The sequence below is a fragment of the Bufo bufo genome, chromosome 10 (genome assembly GCF_905171765.1).
Source record: "Bufo bufo chromosome 10, aBufBuf1.1, whole genome shotgun sequence".
Classification (NCBI taxonomy): Eukaryota; Metazoa; Chordata; class Amphibia; order Anura; family Bufonidae; genus Bufo; species Bufo bufo.
Window position 1 is genome coordinate 71767648 of NC_053398.1, and position 22194 is coordinate 71789841.

At 43.6% G+C, this 22194-nt stretch overlaps 1 protein-coding gene across 1 annotated transcript in view; it reads right to left on the reverse strand.

Moving 5' to 3' along the window:
- LRP5 (LDL receptor related protein 5) overlaps nt 1–22194 on the reverse strand; it is a 1269095-nt gene that overhangs the window by 36347 nt on the left and 1210554 nt on the right. Inside the window, exons 19-20 of the mRNA XM_040409022.1 lie at nt 10794–10904; nt 10384–10620 (exon numbers count right to left, since the gene is read on the reverse strand). Of these exons, the coding sequence (XP_040264956.1) occupies nt 10384–10620; nt 10794–10904 (348 nt within the window). The remainder of the gene's footprint in view (nt 1–10383; nt 10621–10793; nt 10905–22194) is intronic.

Genomic DNA, 22194 nt, shown 5'->3' on the forward strand with positions numbered 1-22194 from the left:
CTATCATTGGTGGCAGCGGAGAGTACCGATCGGAGTCCCAGTTTAATCGCTGGGGATCCGATCGGTAACCATGGCAACCAGGACGCTACTGCAGTCCCGGTTGCCATGGTTACTTAGCAATTTGTAGAAGCATTATACTTACCTGTGAGCTGCGATGTCTGCGTCCGGCCGGGAGCTCCTCCTACTGGTAAGTGACAGGTCATTAAGCAATGCGCCGCACAGACCTGTCACTTACCAGTAGGAGGAGCTCCCGGCCGGACGCAGACATCGCAGCTCACAGGTAAGTATAATGCTTCTACAAATTGCTAAGTAACCATGGCAACCGGGACTGCAGTAGCGTCCTGGTTGCCATGGTTACCGATCGGAGCCCCAGCGATTAAACTGGGACTCCGATCGGTACTCTCCGCTGCCACCAATGATAGGGGGGAGATTTTAATTAGGAGGAGGAGGGAGGGGAGAGGGCCCACTGGCCACCAACGAGTTAACTACAGGGGAGGGAGGGGGGGCCCACTTGCCACCAACGAGTTAACTACAGGGGAGGGAGGGGGGTTGGCCGCACTCGCCACCAACGAGTTAACTACAGGGGAGGGAGGGGGGGCCCACTGGCCACCAACGAGTTAACTACAGGGGAGGAAGGGGGGCCGGCCGCACTGGACAACAAAGAGTTAACTACAGGGGAGGGAGGGGGGCCCACTGGCCACCAATGAGTTAACTACAGGGGAGGGGGGGGCGGCCGCACTGGCCACCAATGTGTTAACTACAGGGGGGGGGAGGGCTGCCCCCTGCTGCCTGGCAGCACCTGCCAGGCAGCAGGGGGCAGTCATGTACACAGTTCTTTTAGTATATTCTAACCTGAAGCGTCCCCATCACCATGGGAACCCCTTTGTGTTAGAATATACTGTCGGATCTGAGTTTTCACGAAGTGAAAACTCAGCTCTGAAAAAGCTTTTATGCAGACGGATCTTCGGATCTTGTGTGCATCCGTGTTCTTTCACGGACCCATTGACTTGAATGGATCCGTGAACCGTTGTCCGTCAAAAAAATAGGACAGGTCCTATTTTTTTGATGGACAGGATACACGGATCACGGTCTCGGCTGCAAAACGGTGCATTTTCCGATTTTTCCATGGACCCATTGAAAGTCAATGGGTCCGCGAAAAAAAACGGAAAACGGCACAACGGCCACGGATGCACCAACGGTCGTGTGCATGAGGCCTAAGGCTTAGGTTTCCTCAGTTCTGGGTCAGCTCTCCTGGTGTGTGTTGTCTTGTCCTGTCCTGCTCCTGGTTTTTACTCTCTCTCCCATGCTGCTGACCCATGGGATCCGTGTCTGTCTGTGCTCTGTGGGTTTCCCTACTTGTTCTTTGACGTCCTCTTTCCCGTCCTCTTTCCTGTCTTTCTGTTATCTGTTCTGCCAGTTATGTTTTAGTTACTTTGTGTTTATTCATATGTCTGTGTTCTGCAAGTCCTTGCTGCACCTTTCTTTGCAGCAGAGTGGCATGCGCAAGGCCACGCAGTATACCACTGGTGGAGCAAGTCCTTCTCTGCTCATTGTCACTCCTGTTTCCTTGCTATATATTTCTGCTTGTGTTATTAGTTGCCCTGTTTTGTATTTGCCTGTCTGTTATGTTTGCCTATGTGCCGTCGGTACCTTCTGGTACCGGTTGTCCATTTGTTCCTGCTGTCACTGTCTAGTTCACGCTCCAGAGTGGACCCTGGCAACTTCCTGCGGCAAAGCCTAACCCTACCTTCTGGGGCTCGAGTGAATACCAGGAGTTGCTTAGTCACGTCCCTCTGGAGTATTACTAGACAGTGGCGCAGTGGGGGTTTTCTCCCACTGTGCTGACGGTACATAGAGCTCATGTTTTGTCTGTGCTGCCTTCCCTGCTTTTTGTTTGTGCAATAAACTCTTGTGTGTCTGTACCTGATTTCAGTTTGTTTATTGCTTGATGACGCGGTGGTCTCTCCTGGGACCTCCAACTCGTGACACCGGTGAAATCCGAAAGGTGCTCTTTGGAATGTGGGCCCCTTTGCCCACCTAGACTGCAAAAAAGTGTCACACATCTGGTATTGCCGTACTCAGGAGAAGTTGAGTTTTTTTATAGAAAGTTGGCATTTGACCAAGATATTTCTCTCACCCAGCATGGGTATATGTAAAATGACACCCCAAAACACATTGCCCAACTTCTCCTGAGTACGGCAATACCAGATGTGTGACACTTTTTTGCAGCCTAGGTGGGCAAAGGGGCCCACATTCCAAAGGGCACCTTTCGGATTTCACCGGCCATTTTTTACACATTTTGATTTCAAACTACTTCGCACGCATTTGGGCCCCTAAAATGCCAGGGCAGTATAACTACCCCACAAGTGACCCCATTTTGGAAAGAAGACACCCCAAGGTATTTCGTGATGGCATAGTGAGTTCATGGAAGTTTTTATTTTTTGTCACAAGTTAGTGGAATATGAGACTTTGTAAGAAAAATAAAATCATTTTCCGCTAACTTGTGACAAAAAATAAAAAGTTATATGAACTCACTATGCCCATCAGCGAATACCTTAGGGTGTCTACTTTCTGAAATGGGGTCATTTGTGGGGTGTTTGTACTGTCTGGCCATTGTAGAACTTCAGGAAACATGACAGGTGCTCAGAAAGTCAGAGCTGCTTCAAAAAGTGGAAATTCACATTTTTGTACCATAGTTTGTAAACGCTATCACTTTTACCCAAACCATTTTTTTTTTTACCCAAACATTATTTTTTTTATCAAAGAACAATAAATTTAGAGAAAAATTTATATATGGATGTCGTTTTTGTTGCAAAATTTTACAACTGAAAGTGAAAAATGTCATTTTTTTGCAAAAAAATCGTAAAATTTTGATTAATAACAAAAAGTGTCAGCAGCAATGAAATACTACCAAATGAAAGCTCTATTAGTGAGAAGAAAAGGAGGTAAAATTCATTTGGGTGGTAAGTTGCATGACCGAGCAATAAATGGTGAAAGTAGTTATGAAGTCACTTTGTGGGTCTTACATAGTAGAAACCACCCATAAATTATCCCATTTCAGAAACTACACCCCTCAAACTGTTCAAAACTGGTTGTAGAAATGTTGTTAACCCTTTAAGTATTCCACAAAATTTCACTTTTTTTTGCAGATTTTCCACTTTAATCAATTGTTTACTCTAACACATCAAGGGTTAAAAACAAAACAAACCTCAATATTTATTTCCCTGATTCTACAGTTTACAGAAACACCCCATATGTGTGTCACCGCCAGATCTCTGAGAAGTTCTGACAGACGTTCTTCAGTACCTCCTGCATGATGTTCTTTTGTTTTGGTTTCGCTTTGACATCTCTTCTCCCTCTCCCAGCTGTCATCTATTAGCAGTGATTGCCTCCCTTTATATCCCCTCCCATACTGCTTCACTTTGCGGTTTATACTACTTCCTGGATTGTGTTTCTGCTGGATGCTACAACTGCTGGTTCCTCAGATAAGTCTATTTCTGTATTTGTGTTTTCCTGTTGGCTTGATTCTAGGTGACCCTGACTCCCTCCGTATTAAGTGCAGGGAGCCGGTGGTTGTGTCAGTCTAGGTACGTGGACATGCAATTTTCTATCATAAAGATCTTTGCATGGGCTGAGCAGTCAGGGAGAGCTCTAGGGCTTTTATAGGGCTCACCCATTTGTTCCTTAGTTTGGGATCAAGTCAGTCAGTGTTACTTCTTGTTTTCTGCAACACCATCCGTGACATTATAAACCGCCCAAAACCGTCTTAAGCATGGATCCGGTTTCAGCCTTGAATGACCGCGTGCAGGGTCTTTCTCTGGAGGTAGCAGATCTTCGTAAAACTGTGTCTCAGTTTCAGGTGACCAGTTCTGCTTGCGTTCATGGAGTTTGTTCTGAGCCTAAAATCTCTCCACCGGATATGTTCTCCGGGGGTAGTGAGTATCTTGTTCATTTTAGAGAAGCTTGCAAACTCCATTTTCGCCTACTTCCCCATTCCTCTGGTGATGAGGAGCAGAGGGTGGGGATCATCATCTCGCTGCTCAGGGATAACGCTCAGTCCTGGGCCTTTTCGCTGCCGGTGGGGGCACGGCCCCTCCGTTCAGTGGATGAATTTTTTGTAGCCCTGGGTCAGATATATGATGATCCGGATCGTATTGCTCTAGCTGAATCTAAACTGCGTCTTTTATGCCAGGGTAAACAGTCTGCAGAGATATACTGTTCAGAATTTCGGAGATGGGCAGCTTATACTGGTTGGAATGATGCTGCACTCCGAAGTCAATTTTGCCATGGTCTTTCAGAGGGATTGAAAGATGCATTTGCCTTTCATGAGAGACCTACCTCCTTGGAGTCTGCCATGTCTCGGGCTGTTCGTATTGACAGGCGTCTTAGAGAGAGAGGAGAGATCACTCCTTCCTGTCATACTCAGTCCAAGGACAGTGGGGTGGTCTCATTCAGTGCGCAGGAGCCTCAGTCTCTCTCAATCCTCTCTGAGCAGGAGCCCATGCAGCTGGGTTTGCTTGCCTCTAACAATAGAGGATTCAGCTCTCAGAGGAGGGTTTGTTTCTGTTGTGGAGGTATAAATCATTTGGCAAATGTTTGTCCCTCTAGGAGATTCAGGGAGAAAATCCTCTAAAAACGTTCCATCTGTTACTATTGGCAAGGTTGATGCAGAAATTGAAGGTTTTCCATTTGCTTGTAGTTCCCGTTTTGTCCTACCTGCCAGGGTGGCGCTAGAGAGCAATAATATTGTTTGTGAGATTTTTGTAGATAGTGGAGCAGCTGTCAATCTCATTGATAATCAAATTGCTATAACACATGGTTTCCAGGTATGCACTTTGGGAAAGGACATACCTGTTTTTGCTATTGATTCCGCTCCACTTTCTCAAAAATCATTAAAGGGCATAGTTCACAATATCCGTTTGACTGTGGGTGATGCTCATGTTGAGGATGTGTCATGTTTCGTCCTAAGAGGATTACCTACTCCTCTAGCGTTGGGGCTACCCTGGCTCACTAAACATAATCCCACCATTGATTGGCAAGCGAGGCAAATAATTGGTTAGAGTGACTTTTGCAGAGAGAATTGCCTCTCGACGTCTCTTTCAGAGGTTTCTACCAAGACTGTACCATCTTTTCTCTCTGAATTTTCGGATGTGTTTTCTGAGAGTGGTGTTCAGGAACTGCCCCCTCACCGGGAGTACGATTGCCCTATTAATCTCATCCCAGGCGCCAAGCTGCCTAAATCTCGTTTATACAATCTCTCCCAACCTGAAAGGGTCGCTATGCGTACTTATATCTCTGAGAGCCTGAGAAAGGGACACATACGACCCTCGAAGTCACCTGTTGCCGCTGTTTTTTTTTTTTTGTTAAGAAAAAAGATGGTTCTTTAAGACCATGTCTGGATTTCAGGGAGCTGAACAGTATCACAATTCGTGACCCTTATCCGCTTCCTCTGATCCCGGACCTCTTTAACCAGATTGTTGGGGCTAAAGTTTTTTCCAAGTTGGATTTGGGAGGGGCATACAACCTGGTCAGGGTCAGAGAAGGGGACGAATGGAAAACGGCCTTCAATACCCCTGAGGGCCATTTTGAGAATTTGGTTATGCCTTTTGGTTTGATGAATGCTCCAGCCGTCTTCCAACATTTTGTGAACAGCATTTTTTATCATTTAATGGGGAAATTTGTACTAGTGTATCTAGATGACATTTTGATTTTTTCTCCTGATTTCAAGACTCATAGGGACCACCTACGTCAGGTTTTGCTCATTCTGCGGGAGAATAAATTGTACACTAAACTGGAAAAATGTGTGTTTGCGGTTCCAGAAATTCAATTTCCGCGCTGTGCTTGATTGGGAGCTTCCTGAGAATCAGAAGGCGCTGATGCATTTTTTGGGTTTTGCCAATTATTACAGGAAGTTCATTTTGAATTATTCCTCTGTTGTTAAGCCACTCACTGATATGACTAAAAAGGGGGTAGATTTTTCCTCCTGGTCGGTAGATGCGTGTAAGGCCTTTTCTAGTATCAAAGAGAGTTTTGCTTCCGCTCCCATCTTGGTACAACCTGATGTCTCTCTGCCCTTCATTGTTGAGGTGGACGCTTCTGAGGTGGGTGTGGGTGCGGTCTTGTCTCAGGGTCCCTCTCCTGCCAAATGGCGACCGTGTGGCTTTTTCTCGAAGAAACTCTCCTCCGCAGAGAGAAATTACGATGTGGGAGATAGGGAGTTGTTGGCCATCAAGTTAGCTTTTGAGGAATGGCACCATTGGCTAGAGGGAGCCAGACACCCTATTACCGTGTTTAACGACCATAAGAATCTGGCCTACTTGGAGTCAGCCAAGCGTCTGAACCCGAGACAGGCCAGATGGTCTTTGTTCTTTTCAAGGTTTAATTTTGCTGTCACGTTCCGCCCTGGGGTTAAGAATGTGAAGGCGGATGCCCTGTCACGTTGTTTTCCGGGAGGGGGGAACTTTGAAGACCCGGGTCCCATTTTGGCTGAAGGGGTGGTTGTCTCTGCTCTTTATCCTGAATTGGAGGCAGAGGTTCAGGCAGCCCAGGCAGAGGCTCCTGATCTTTGTCCTCCTGGGAGGTTGTTTGTGCCTCTCGCTTTACGACACAAGGTTTTTAAGGAGCACCACGATACTGTCCTTGCTGGGCACCCAGGGGGTAGAGCCACAGTGGATCTCATTGCTCGGAGATTCTGGTGGCCGGCTCTTCGTAAGTCGGTTGAGGGTTTTGTGGCAGACTGCGAGACCTGCGCTCGTTCCAAAGTCCCTCATTCACGGCCATCAGGTCCTCTCCTCCCGTTACCCATTCCTTCCGGTCCTTGGACACATCTGTCCATGGACTTCATTACGGACCTGCCTCGTTCCTCGGGGAAGACTGTGATTCTGGTGGTGGTGGACCGTTTTAGCAAAATGGCGCATTTTATTCCTTTTCCTGGGTTGCCCAATGCTAAAACGCTGGCGCAAGCATTTGTTGATCACATTGTCAAATTGCATGGCATTCCTTCAGACATAGTCTCTGATAGGGGCACGCAGTTTGTTTCCAGATTCGTGAGGGCTTATTTTGTGGGGGACAAGCTGTAGTTTTTATTGGCACCATTTTGGGGTACATTTCGCTTTCTGGTCGCTTTTTGGTTTGGCGTCATTTTTCAAATTTTTTTTTTTTACACCATTCACTTGATGAAACATGATCATGATCATGAAACATGATCATGTAATATTTTTATAGATCCAGTCATTACGGACGCAACAATACCAAATATGTCTATTTTTTTTTATTTTTACGTTTTACACAATAAGAACATTTTTAGAAAAAAAAAATAATCATGTTTCTGTGTTGCAATTTTCTTATAGCCATATTTTTTTAAATTTTTCTGGCTATGGTCTTTTGTGGGGGCTCATTTTTTCAGGGTTAAGATTACATTTTTATTGCTACCATTTTCGGGTACATACGACTTTTTGATCGATTAACATGATATTTTTTGGGAGGTGAGGTAACTAAAAAAATCTGTTTTGATGTAAGTTTTATAATTTTTTTTTTACGGTGTTCACCTGATGAACATGTGATATTTTTATAGAGACGCGGTGATACAAAATATAAAAATTTTATTTTATTTTTTCTATTTTTAACATTTTTTATTTTTACATGTAAAACTTTATTTTTTATAAAACACTATTTATTTTTTATTTTTTGTCTTACACTTTGTGTCCCCCATAAGTTCATACAAGACCTCTAGGGGACATTTAACTTAATTTTTTTTCTCACTATTGATTTCTCCTGTAACTGGGGCTGACATAGTAGCCCCAGTACAGGGGAAATACATCCCCAGAGTGGCTGTGCAGGACTGATTGTGGTCTATGGAAGACCCGTCAGCTCTTACACTTTCCCGGCCCCGGCGATCACATGACCATTGGACCGGGACAGGAAGCGGAACATTGCTTCCTTGCTGTATACACAGCGCTTATTCAGTGTCAATATCAATATTGTATTTACTGGCATTAGTGGGGCCCTGAATAGTATTTTGTGATGTTTCAACCACTCTTGGGTTTGTTTTTAACCAAAACTTGATGTTATTGATATCACCACATGGGAGCGCGCAGTGACGTCATCACAGGCATCTCAGGTCCTTCAGCAGGTCCTGTTCAATGAAGAGAGAAGGGGCTGCTGCAGCACGAACAAGTGGATGAGGTGAGGTGTTTTTTTGTCAAATCAACTAAAGAAAATAGCTGGGGGCCACTATGGGGCATTATTTACGCCATGGAGGACATTAGTTTAGCTGGGGGCAAAATGGTGGGCATTATTAAAGCTGGGGGCACTATATAAAAATGATTTTTACCGTGGGGAAAATTATTTTAGCTGGGGGCACTATGGGGCACATTATGGGCACCATGGGAGTCATGAAAAATGGACATTAAAAATGAAGACACGGGCAGAAAATGCAAACACTTATGAAAAAAGGCCTTCCCTACTGATGTATGAAGCTAATACATCTGTGGGAAAAAGTACAGTGCCAGACCTATTCTAATATCGCTGGATAAATATTCACAAAAAAAAGGCATAACCACACAGCTTTTGTTTTAATCACACTTAGGAAATATACATTTTTATCTAATTAATTAAAAACTAAGTTTTAATATACAAATGGTCTGAAACAGGGCAATAATAGTCTCCAACTATTTGTTGTTTCCTTGTATACAAAGTGTCAGTCACTGACAGCTGTACAAGGAGCTGGTCTTAAAGGGGTTATCTCACTTCAATAAAAGTGACTTATCATGTAGACAAAGTTAAATCAATGCATTTACTAATGCATTGTGACTATCCATATTTCCTCCTTTGCTGGTTTGATTAATTTTTCCATTGCATTATACATTGCTTGTTTCCGGGGTTACGGCCACTGCGGCAGCACAGATACAAGGTGGACGGGAGCTGCTGCGTATGTGCACCTATGCATGCTTCAACGGTTCTTGCCTCCAGAGAGGCCGGCGCTTTTTCTTATAGTGTGCAAACATAATCCCTGGAAACGAGTAGTATATAATGCGATTGAAAAATGAATAAAGCCAGCAAAGGACACAATAAGAACAATCACAATATGTCAGTAAGTGTCTTGTATTGTATGCAGCATGGTGGCTCATTGGTTAGCACTGATATCTTGCAGTGCTGGGGTCCAAGGTTCGAATGCAAACAAGGAAAACATCTGCATAGAGTTTGTATGTTCTCCCCGTGTTTGTGTGGGTTTCCTCCAGGTACTCCTGTTTCCTCCCAGACATACTGATAGAGATCTTAGATTGTGAGCCCCATTGGGGACAGCGATGCGCAATATAGTAGCATTATATAAGTGTGTTAAATAATAATAAAAAAATAATAAATTTGTCTACATGACAAATTTGCCAAAATGAAACAACCCCTTTAAGTTCAGAAAAAGCAGTGGTTTAAATTACAAGCTTTACCGAATCTTTATCCCACAAAACTATACATCAATCTGTTCAGCTTCGCCTGCTTTATAACATGCTGTCTGCAGATTGCATTGCATTTCCTGGTGACAGGTTCTATTAGGGCTGTTTCACACGAGCGGATGCCGTGCGTGACATCCGCTCCGTGAATGACAGCCAAGACCCGATGCAGACTGCAGAAGCACGGAGCATTAACATGATTGATAATGCTCCGTGCCTCTCTGTGATCTCTTTACTACGAAATCACAGTGAGATAAAGTTGTCACTGTGATTTCGTAGTAAAGAGATCACAGAGAGGCACGGAGCATTATCAATCATGTTAATGCTCCGTGCTTCTGTCTTGGCTGTCATTCACGGAGCGGATGTCACGCACGGCATCCGCTCGTGTGAAACAGTCCTTAAATGCTTCACCTTTTACTGGATCACCTTTCAGATGATCCTATTGTTCTGACATGGTAGATTTTTCAAAAGCTACACAAACAGAAACGCTATATTATAAGAGCCTATATCACTTTGTTTGGGGCTGCTAGAAAAAAAAGTAGTAAGAGAAGAGGACCCCAAGGTGAAAATAATTATTTCTTGGGCCAGAAAAATAAATATTTACCTAGAATTCTCTTAAAGGAAATGTGTCACCAAAAATGTTATCCAGTTAAAACCAGATAGCAGTACATATCTTTTTTTTCTAATCAGTTTTTATTTTCTGATTGTAGAATTTTTTTTATTCTATTTCCTGAACATGATTATGGGGGCTGCCATCTTGCCTGAGCTGTTCTAAACAGCATTTAGAAAGCATTAAGTGCATTGCTTTACGGCAGCCAAATGGTCCACAGATACAGTGGTCAGGAGGAGATACTATTGACTTCTAGATTCCTATTTATAGATGTCATACTGTAAAGAAAAGCAGAAAGTCTTTCACATTTTGAAGATCCAGACTTACCTGTGTAGGCAGCAGGCTGAGAACTTCTAGTTGTTATAAAGTTTAGAGGAACATGATGTGTTCCACTGATGTACTCATGTGGGAAGGGTCCATTTGGTCCAGTGTATCTTTGACACACAACTCTCTGGCACACAAAGTACACCCCAACAAACACAAAGACAGACAATATAATACCAATCACTGGTAGTATTGCACTGTTGTGTGAAGGAGCCTCCTCAGATGGGGACCTATTCAGTTCTAAAATTCAGACATAAAATACTAGTAAAAATGTGGAAATTCTAAGCAAATACAAATTTGAGAATCAATAAATTTACCAAACCCCTTATATGTCAACAAAATTGTACTACTAAAGCCTAATGACCATAACCATACAAAAACATACAGAAAAGGAAATTTGCTGTGCTACTTACCACACATGATATCATCTGAGTTGTCACCACAATCTTGGAAAGAGTCACACTGCTGCCTTGTTGTGACGCATTGTCCACTGTCACAGCGGAAATGATTAAGTGGGCAGATTGCTGCAATATATGAAGAAAAAAAAATAAGCGTGGAAGCATTTATTGTCTAAATCAGGCATGCTTAACATGCGGCCCTCCGTTGCAAAACTACAACTCCCAGCATGCCCGAACAGCCTACAGCTATCTGCCTACAGCAGGGCATTGTCGGAGTTATAGTTTTACAACAGCTGGAGGGCCACAGGTTGAGCATGCCTGGTCTAAATGATGGACTGGAAAGTCTTGTTCTCCATCAAATGTTAATTTATTGAGAGAAGATCAAACAAGCCTTTCTTTATGATTGATATTCAGAATGTTTAGACTGAAATAAGAAGACACGTTTCCCTGCAAAGTTATAGTCAAACCACTATTCAGAATATTACCAAACTTCTCATCATGATTATAGAAGTATTATGTTTACCACCTGTGGTAATGTGTACAGCATAGTGCTGGACGCGTTCACCCAGATACCTCAGGATGAGATAACTGAAATCCAGAAAGCTACATTGGCTTCAGCAAAGTGTAGTTTGCTGATACAGGTTTATCTAGATTCTGTTCTGGGATGGATTTTATTTGGACTGGTGGGTAAGTATGGTAGTGGGACCTGTCAGTCCACACCCTTCCAGTACACATATTTCCTTTAGCTTAAGAGATCACAGGTGAGGCCTGCTGAGATAATCACGCAGGGATAAAACAACCCTCTGTGTATGACTGTGAGAGAGAGAATTTGGAAAAGGAAGCCAACAGAGGCTCTGCGTGGTCCCAGCCAGGAGGGTTGGGGGGCCACGAGACTCTGTGAAAGCCTGAGTTTGGGGGGCCCAGTGATGCCTGAAAAAAGAGGTGTCGCACGGTCAGAGTCGGGAGGACTCAAGGACCATATCCCCCATATCCCCCAGCCAGAAGGCTGCTGGACCGTATAGTTGAGTAAAGGCAGATAAAGGCAGATCTCACCCCTTGTTTGAACTGCATCTTAGAGGTGAGTTAGGGAGACCTATGTATTAGGTAGAGCCTAGACGGGCAGGTATTTATTTTGGTTGATGTTTACTGTATGTTTGTGCTGGTGCTGAAGTGCCAAAATAAAGCACCATTTGGACTTTAACCCCGTTGTCTGAGGAGGAATCTGTCATTGCCGCCTTTCTTAAGATAGCGATCCCTTACACACCAGACATGCGCTCAATAAAGTTATCAGCACCCAAAAAGTAATTGTAGGTAGAGATGAGCGAATCCGGATGGTACTGTTCGGGTTTGTACCGAACATTATGGTGTCCGGGCACCTGAACATGGACATTGGCACCAAAGTCCATGTTTGTGGTTTGGATTTTAAATAAAGCTTGTTGAAAGGCTGCAGCACAGCCAATCAACAAGTGTTTAAGCTGTGGGCACTAGGAAGCCATCACAGTCATGCCTACTTTTGGCATGGCTGTGATTGGCCGGCGTAGCACGTGATCCTGCATGCATAAATGCCGGATCACTTGTTGCACCGCCATTCTCCTTTGACTAGTATAGGGACAGGACGCTGCTGCACTGAGGGACAGTTTTAGAGTCTTATTGTTTTTGATAACTCTGTAGGATGACCTATAGGCATTTTTATGGGTGCAATACAACTCCTTTGCACCAGTGATACAGAAATACAATACTGGGGATGGGGAAGACCTGGCGGTCATGGTACACATTGGCACCAATTCACAAAGTCAGTGGGAGATGGAAGGTCCTTAAAAACGATTTCAGGGAACTAGGTCGGCAGTCTATTCAAAGCCCCAGCGTGTGTATCGAGGCTGACGCGCCTGCACGGTGACCTACTCTCGATTTCGGCCACTCGCGCAGGCACAGTGAGCGTCCTCTAATGCGCGCTGCAATCTGGTTCCTGGCAACTCCTCTGCACATGCGCCTGCCACGTCTCGCGATTGCTTACGTCCTCACACTGTGCGCCGTGCGCACATATGGACGCAACACTTTAAATATCGGCGGGCTCTTGCAGACAGCCAGGTAAAATCCATGCCTGCGGCGTTAATTGTAAACCGCAATTAGGAGAGGGGACCCTCTATTTGCCTCTCTTCCTTTTCCCTTTTTTGGCACCTATCTGTGCACTTTATTCCACTGGGAATTACCTTTCCCAGTGGCTTTGTATTTGCTGGCAGATATCTTTTCCACCAAATACTTGCTGGTGGATAGCTTCTCCAGCAAGTGAACTACTCATAGCCCGCTTTTATGTTCCCCTGATGAGAGGATTGTTTCCGCCTCAAAAACTTGCATGTCGGGATCTACTCAGGGCAAAACAGGGAATGCAAGGTTCCGGACGGGGGCCCAACTAGTGGGATACTCCGTGGTTAGACCAACAGGGTTATTGTAGAGCCCCATAGGGTCATCCAGGGATATATAGGATCACCTTCCTGTGACTTCCTCTTATTTTCAGGACCCCAAACCATTTGAACCGGACCACCCTGCCAAGAAAACCCTGAAATGAAGGGGTCTGAAGATTCCATCATCTGTAGGGTAGGACACTGGGTTTCATTGGTGCCGCCGTGCACCTTTTTGATACAGGTGCTAATGTGCACCAACTTGCATAGTGTTATTTTTGGCACCAAACCTTTTGTAGCTTTTTTGATGCCGCCGTGCATTATGTATATACTGTCATATGTTGTCTCTAACATTATTGTTTTACTGTGTACCTAAGGTGCATACCGGCCATTGTTACCTTACCATTGTGTACCTAAGGTGCTAGTGCATACCGACTCTTGTTACCTTATAGTGTCTCACACTGAATATACAGTTGCAAGAAAAAGTATGTGAACCCTTTGGAATGATATGGATTTCTGCACAAATTTGTCATAAAATGTGATCTGATCTTAATCTAAGTCACAACAATAGACAATCACAGTCTGCTTAGACTAATAACACACAAAGAATTAAATGTTACCATGTTTTGGTTGAACCTCCTTTGGCAGCAATAACTTCAACCAAACATTTCCTGTAGTTGCAGATCAGATGTGCACAACGGTCAGGAGTAATTCTTGACCATTCCTCTTTACAAAACTGTTTCAGTTCAGCAATATTCTTGGGATGTCTGGTGTGAATCACTTTCTTGAGAAATGCCACAGCATCTCAATCGGGTTGAGGTCAGGACTCTGACTGGGCCACTCCAGAAGGCATATTTTCTTCTGTTTAAGCCATTCTGTTGTTGATTTACTTCTATGCTTTGGGTCGTTGTCCTGTTGCAACACCGATCTTCTGTTGAGCTTCAGCTGGTGGACAGATGGCCTTAATTTCTCCTGCAAAATGTTTTTATAAACTTGGGAATTCATTTTTCCTTCGATGATAGCAATCCGTCCAGGCCCTGACGCAGCAAAGCAGCCCCAAACCATGATGCCCTCACCACCATACTTCACAGTTGGGATGAGGTTTTGATGTTGGTGTGCTGTATCTCTTTTTCTCCACACATAGTGTTGTGTGCTTCTTCCAAACAACTCAACTTTGGTTTCATCTGTCCACAGAATATTTTGCCAGTACTGCTGTGGAACATCCAGGTGCTCTTGTGCAAACTGTAAATGGGCAGCAATGTTTTTTTTGGACAGCAGTGGCTTCCTCTGTGGTATCCTCCCATGAAATCCATTCTTGTTTAGTGTTTTACGTATCGTAGATTCGCTAACAGGGATGTTAGCATATGCCAGAGACTTTTGTAAGTCTTTAGCTGACACTCTAGGATTCTTCTTCACCTCATTGAGCAGTCTGTGCTATGCTCTTGCAGTCATCTTTACAGGACGGCCACTCCAGGGGGGAGAGAATCAGCAGTGCTGAACTTTCTCCATTTATAGACAATTTGTCTTACCGTGGACTGATGAACAGCAAGGCTTTTGGAGATACTTTTATAACCCTTTCCAGCTTTATGCAAGTCAACAATTCTTAATCGTAGGTCTTCTGAGAGCTCTTTTGTGCAAGGCATCATTGACATCAGGCAATGCTTCTTGTGAAAAGCAAACCCAGAACTGGTGTGTGTTTTTTATAGGGCAGGGCAGCTGTAACCAACACCTCCAATCTTATCTCATTTATTGGACTCCAATTGGCTGACACCTCACTCCAATTAGCTCTTGGAGATGTCATTAGTCTAGGGGTTCACATACTTTTTCCACCTGCACTTTGAATGTTTGCCTGGTGCGTTCAATAAAAACATGGTAACATTAAATTCTTTGTGTGTTATTAGTTTAAGCAGACTGTGATTGCCTATTGTTGTGACTTAGATTAAGATCAGATCACATTTTATGACCAATTTGTGCAGAAATCCATATAATTCCAAAGGGTTCACATACTTTTTCTTGCAACTGTATAAGTGTGGACAAGGTTTTTTCTCTTTCCAACAAATCCCCTGAGTGCGGGATTGTGGAAAACTATTCACATACACACTTGATCTTTCATGTATATTGAGGGATATATCTTTTAATGTATCAGAAGTAAAAGTTACGTTTTAAATACTCCAGATCATTATTCACTTCTTTTTTCTTGATTTATGCGAGTGATCAAATATATGGTTATCCTCTTTTTGTTTTTTTCAAGGAACTAGGTGAGAAGCTCAAGTCCAGGACCTCCAAGGTAGTGTTTTAAGAACTACTACCAGTGCCACGAGCGTCACCAGAGAGACAAAAGGAGCTTAGGGAGTTAAATAAGTGTCTCAGAAGCTGTTGCAGGAAAGAAGGGTTTGGGTTCATGGAGAACTGGGCCGACTTCTCGGTCGGTTACAGGCTCTACAGTAGGTACAGGCTGCACCTTAATGGGGAGGGTGCAACTGCCCTGGGGGGAAAAATGGTTAAACGGCTGGAGGAGCTTTTAAACTAGGATCTGGCGGGGAGATGGGGGGGTGGGAGGTTACTAATAAGGGAGTAGATAGTGTAGATAGAGAGTGGGTTAAAGAAGGGGACAGTGGGGATTTAGTGGGGGCTGGGGTTAGCGAGGAAAATAGGGAGAAGACTGGGCATAACTATACATTTATGAAAAATAGAACTGCTAGTAACAAGAACCTGTTACATCCAAAAATCAACCAAGGTAACCAAAAAATCTCGTATATTCACTTGAAAGGGATTTTTCATAACTTTGCTATCTGATATATAATATCAAATAGCTAGTGAATTTTCAAGTGATACCTGTCTGTCTTTTTGTAGTGTCAACATCTGGTGGGATGTATTTGTAAATACTATAATTAAGAGCATTCTTGAAAACGGCATGTCAAAGGAAATGAAGTGTATTGTCTCTAGAGCCTTTATAATCAATACCAGGGACAGTTCCTGATTCCCCGTTACCCTCTGAGCTTACACCAAATAGATAAGAGGAACCTCACATACATGACTGCAATCTGTAACAAAGTAATTTAAATTGTTAGCATCTAAATTAACTTAGCTGATATGTAAAGAATCCTTTTATGTATACAAACAGATTGTATTACATGTGACTCATTCCAATTTCATCTAAAATTTCCCGCCATAATGTCTCATAAATACATGTACTGTAAATAAATAAATTAGATGTTTGACCATTCAGGTTTCAGTGCAGAATGGTTGAATATCTCCAAGCTGGAAGAGAGAATATTCACTGTAAGAGAGAAGTGGGTGGAGGTCTGGGATCTCAGTGTTGAACTATATCAAAGGCACCTTGGATGTGAACGAGCTTTCAGATTGGTGTCAAAAGTTGGATCCACCATAAACAGTATCGGGTAAGTAATTCTATATTTTTTATATATATATTATTACTACCCTATACTGTGAGAGCAGATTATTCGAACCTGGTAAGCGCTTCTGTAGCGCCTCCCAGGAATCTGGTGTTCCTAAAGAAAATAAGGGGGTCTGGAGTCCCCCAATCAGAAAACAGTACTGTGTGCCGTGAATATTCTCTCCTAAAACAAATGTATATTGCTGTATAGTTGCTTAACCACCTCAGCCCCCAGTGCTTAAACACCCTGAAAGACCAGGCCACTTTTTACACTTCTGACCTACACTACTTTCACCGTTTATTGCTCGGTCATGCAACTTACCACCCAAATGAATTTTACCTCCTTTTCTTCTCACTAATAGAGATTTCATTTGGTGGTATTTCATTGCTGCTGACATTTTTACTTTTTTTGTTATTAATCGAAATTTAACGATTTTTTTGCAAAAAAATGAAATTTTTCACTTTCAGTTGTAAAATTTTGCAAAAATAACGACATCCATATATAAATTTTGCTCTAAATTTATTGTTCTACATGTCTTTGATAAAAAAAAAATGTTTGGGTAAAAGTTATAGCGTTTACAAACTATGGTACAAAAATGTGAATTTCCGCTTTTTGAAGCAGCTCTGACTTTCTGAGCACCTGTCATGTTTCCTGAGGTTCTACAATGGCCAGACAGTACAAACACCCCACAAATGACCCCATTTCGGAAAGTACACACCCTAAGGTATTCGCTGATGGGCATAGTGAATTCAAGTTAGCGGAAAATGATGATTTATTTTTTTTTTTTTCTTACAAAGTCTCATATTCCACTAACTTGTGACAAAAAATAAAAAGTTCTATGAACTCACTATACCCATCACGAAATACCTTGGGGTCTCTTCTTTCCAAAATGTCTAAAAAATTTTACGCATTTGGATTCCGTGAGGGGTATGGTGAGTTCATGTGAGATTAAATTTTTTGACACAAGTTAGTGGAATATGAGACTTTGTAAGAAAAATCAATGACAGGGGGGGTGATCAATGACAGGGGTGGTGATCAATGACAGGGGGGTGATCAGAGAGTCTATATGGGGTGATCACCCCCCTGTCATTGATCACCCCCCTGTAAGGCTCCATTCAGATGTCCGTATGTGTTTTGCGGATCCGATCCATGTATCCGTGGATCCGTAAAAATCATACGGACATCTGAATGCAGCATGACAGGGAGGGGGGTGATCAATGACAGGGGGGGGGGGGTGATCAATGACAGGGGGGTGATCAGGGAGTCTATATGGGGTGATCACCCCCCCCTGGAAGGCTCCAGGGAGACGCCTGTATGCGTTTTGCGGATCCGATCCATCTATCAGTGGATCCGTAAAAATCATGCGGACATCTGAATGGAGCTTTACAGGGGGTTGATCAATGACAGGGGTGTAATCAATGACAGGGGGGTGATCAGGGAGTCTATATGGGGTGATAACCACAGTCATTGATCACGCCCCTGTAAGGCTTCATTCAGACGTCCGTATGCGTTTTGCGGATCCGATCCATCTATCAGTGGAGCCGTAAAAATCATGCGGACATCTGAATGGAGCTTTACAGGGGGTTGATCAATGACAGGGGGGTAATCAATGACAGGGGGGTGGGTGATCAGGGAGTCTATATGGGGTGATCAGGGGTGATCAGGGGCTAATAAGGGGTTAATAAGTGACGGGGGGGTGTAGTGTAGTGTAGTGGTGCTTGGTGCTACTTTACTGAGCTACCTGTGTCCTCTGGTGGTCGATCCAAACAAAGGGGACCACCAGAGGACCAGGTAGCAGGTATATTAGACGCTGTTATCAAAACAGCGTCTAATATACCTGTTAGGGGTTAAATAAAACACATCTCCAGCCTGCCAGCGAACGATCGCCACTGGCAGGCTGGAGATCAACTCTCTTACCTTCCGTTCCTGTGAGCGCGCGCGCCTGTGTGCGCGCGTTCACAGGAAATCTCGCGTCTCGCGAGATGACGCGTAGATGCGTGATTGTGCGCAGCGCTGCCACCTCCGGAACGCGATCCTGCAATAGGCGGTCCGGAGGTGGTTAAAGAGGACCTTTCACCAGAATAAAACCTCTAAACTGACTATACAGACGTGTAGAGCGGTGCCCAGGGATCCCCCTGCACTTACTCTTATCCCCGGGCGCCGCTCTGTTCGCCCGGTATAGCCTCCGGTATCTTCATAGTTAGGCTCCACCCAGGGGAACCTGACAGCATCTCTTTCTCCTATGCTGTAGCGCTGGCCAATCACAGCCTGGCTCGTCAGGAGAAGTAGGGCAATGTGTTTTGGGGTGTATTTTTACATATACCCATGCTGGGTGAGAGAAATATCTCTGTAAATTGACAACTTTGTATAAAATTTTTTAAAAAGTTGTCATTTACAGAAAATAAAAATACACCCCAAAACACATTGCCCTACTTCTTCTGAGTACGGCGATACCACATATGTGACACTTTTTTGCAGCCTAGGTGCACAAAGGGGCCCAAATTCCAATCAGTACCTTTAGGATTTCACAGGGCATTTTTTACGCATTTGGATTCCAAACTACTTGTTATGCTTTAGGGCCCCTTTTTTTCAGCCTAGGTGCGCAAAGGGGCCCAAATTCTAATGAGTACCTTTAGGATTTCACAGGGCATATTTTACGCATTTGGATTCCAAACTACTTCTCACGCTTTAGGGCCCCTAAAATGCCAGGGCAGTATAAATACCCCACAAGTGACCCCATTTTGGAAAGAAGACACCCCAAGGTATTCCGTGAGGGGCATGGCGAGTTCATTGAAGTTTTTTTTTTTTTGCCACAAGTTAGCGGAAAATGTTTTTTTTTTTCTTACAAAGTCTCATATTCCACTAACTTGTGACAAAAAATAACATTTTACATGAACTCGCCATGCCCCTCATGAAATACCTTGGGGTGTCTTCTTTCCAAAATGGGGTCACTTGTTGTGTATTTATACTGCCCTGGCATTTTAGGGGCCCTAAAGCGTGAGAAGTAGTTTGGAATCCAAATGCGTAAAATATGCCCTGTGAAATCCTAAAGGTACTCATTAGAATTTGGGCCCCTTTGCGCACCTAGGCTGAAAAAAAGTGTCACACCTGTGGTATCGCCGTACTCAGAAGAAGTAGGGCAATGTGTTTTGGGGTGTATTTTTTTACATATACCCATACTGTGTGTGAGAAATATCTCTGTAAATGACAACTTTTCCCATTTTTTTATACAAAGTTGTCAATTTACAGAGATATTTCTCTCACCCAGCATGGGAATATGTAAAAATACACCCCAAAACACATTGCCCTACTTCTCCTGACTAAGGCGATACCACATGTGTGACACTTTTTTGCAGCCTAGGTGCACAAAGGGGCCCAAATTCCAATGAGCACCTTTAGGATTTCACAGGGCATTTTTTACGCATTTGGATTCCAAACTACTTCTCACGCTTTAGGGCCCCTAAAATGCCAGGGCAGTATAAATACCCCACAAGTGACCCCATTTTGGAAAGAAGACACCCCAAGGTATTCCGTGAGGGGCATGGCGAGTTCTTAGAAGATTTTTTTTTTTGGCACAAGTTAGCGGAAAATGATTTATTATTATTTTTTCATTTTTTTTCTTACAAAGTCTCATATTCCACTAACTTGTGACAAAAAATAAAATTTTATATGAACTCGCCTGTGTGTGAGAAATATCTCTGTAAATGACAACTTTTCCCATTTTTTATACAAAGTTGTCAATTTACAGAGATATTTCTCTCACCCAGCATGGGTATATGTAAAAATACACCTCAAAACACATTGCCCTACTTCTCCTGAGTACGGTGATACCACATGTGTGACACTTTTTTGCAGCCTAGGTGCGCAAAGGGGTCAAAATTCTAATGAATACCTTTTAGGAGGGCATTTTTAGACATTTGGATTCCAGACTTCTTCTCACGCTTTAGGGCCCCTAAAATGCCAGGGCAGTATAAATACCCCACATGTGACCCCATTTTGGAAAGAAGACACCCCAAGGTATTCCGTGAGGGGCATGGTGAGTTCATAGAAGATTTTTTTTTTTGGCACAAGTTAGCGGAAATTTATTTCTTTTTGTTTTTTCTCACAAAGTCTCCCTTTCCGCTAACTTGGGACAAAAAGTTCAATCTTTCATGGACTCAATATGCCCCTCAGCGAATACCTTGGGGTGTCTTCTTTCCAAAATGGGGTCATTTGTGGGGTGTTTGTACTGCCCTGGCATTTGAGGGTCTCCACAATCATTACATGTATGGCCAGCATTAGGAGTTTCTGCTATTCTCCTTATATTAAGCATACGGGTAATGAGATTTTTTTTTCCGTTCAGCCTCTGGGCTGAAAGTAAAAAAATGAACGGCACAGATTTCTTTATTCGCATCGATTAATGTGGATAAAAAAATGTCTGCCAAAAAATGTGCAAAAAAAAAAAGAGGGGAAAGGCATCTGCCAGGACATAGGAGCTCCGCCCAACATCCAAACCCACTCAGCTCGTATGCCCTGGCAAACCCGATTTCTCCATTCACATCAATCGATGTGGATGAATAAATCATTGCCAGAATTAATTTTATTTTTTTATACAAAGTGTTTGCCAAAGCATATGAACACCGCCCCTCAGCTCATAAGCCTCGGCAAACATATCTTTTTTACTGCAGAGGAGAAATCTCGTCTTGCAGCACCGCATACACCGACTTTTGTGTAATCTGACAGCAGCGCAATGCTTCTGTCAGAATGCACATCAGTGCTGCAGCTGGTCCACCTAGAAGGTAAAAAAAAAAAAACAGGCAGCAACGCAATAAATTTATTAACATTAACTTTATATAACATTTGAAACAGAACATTAACTTTTATAAACTTTATTGAACATTTGAAACAGAACATTAACTTTTTTGCTTACCTGTGATTTTTTTTTTTTTACCTTTAGAGGATAAACCTCTCCTTCCCCATGGGACAATAAGCAAAGCGCAAATCGCCCAGAGATGTGGCGAAGTACATTATGCACTTTGTCCCAGGTGAAAGGAGAGGTTTGTGGCAGCTCTGTGTGAAAGGGCCCTAAGACCCCTGTGTGCCTGTCCTGTGTCACGCAATCCCTACACTAATAGTGTACCTGTGTGTGGTACTTGCGGAAACACTCCCCTATGCATAGGGCAGGCTGGTCAGGACAGTCAGGACAAAAAACTGTGGTGTCACGCCTTAATCCAGCCCTGCTACAGACACGACATCTTTTTCTTGGGGAACGGTGAGTTGGGGTACCAGGATAGACACTCGGGAAGTGTCTGGCATGTAGCCGGCTCACTACATCAGGTACTTGGGGCACGGACCCTCCTGGATACAAGAGTTCGGAAATGATCTCTTCCTGGAATTTGCCAGCACCTCTGGGAGACTAAGGGCTCTACAGGCCTTTGAACGTGGTGGCTGCGACGGGGGAGTTAATGCACGTGCCACCGTACCAGTTTGAACTGCCCTTCTGGTGCTCGCCACTTCACCAGGGAATACGGCAGTGCTGGTAGAAGGTCCAGGATGTGCTGCGCTGCTGGTGTATGCCGCACCATAAAAAAGATCAGCGCTAGCACCACTCTGCTGCAAATGAGGCTCATCATGCGGGGT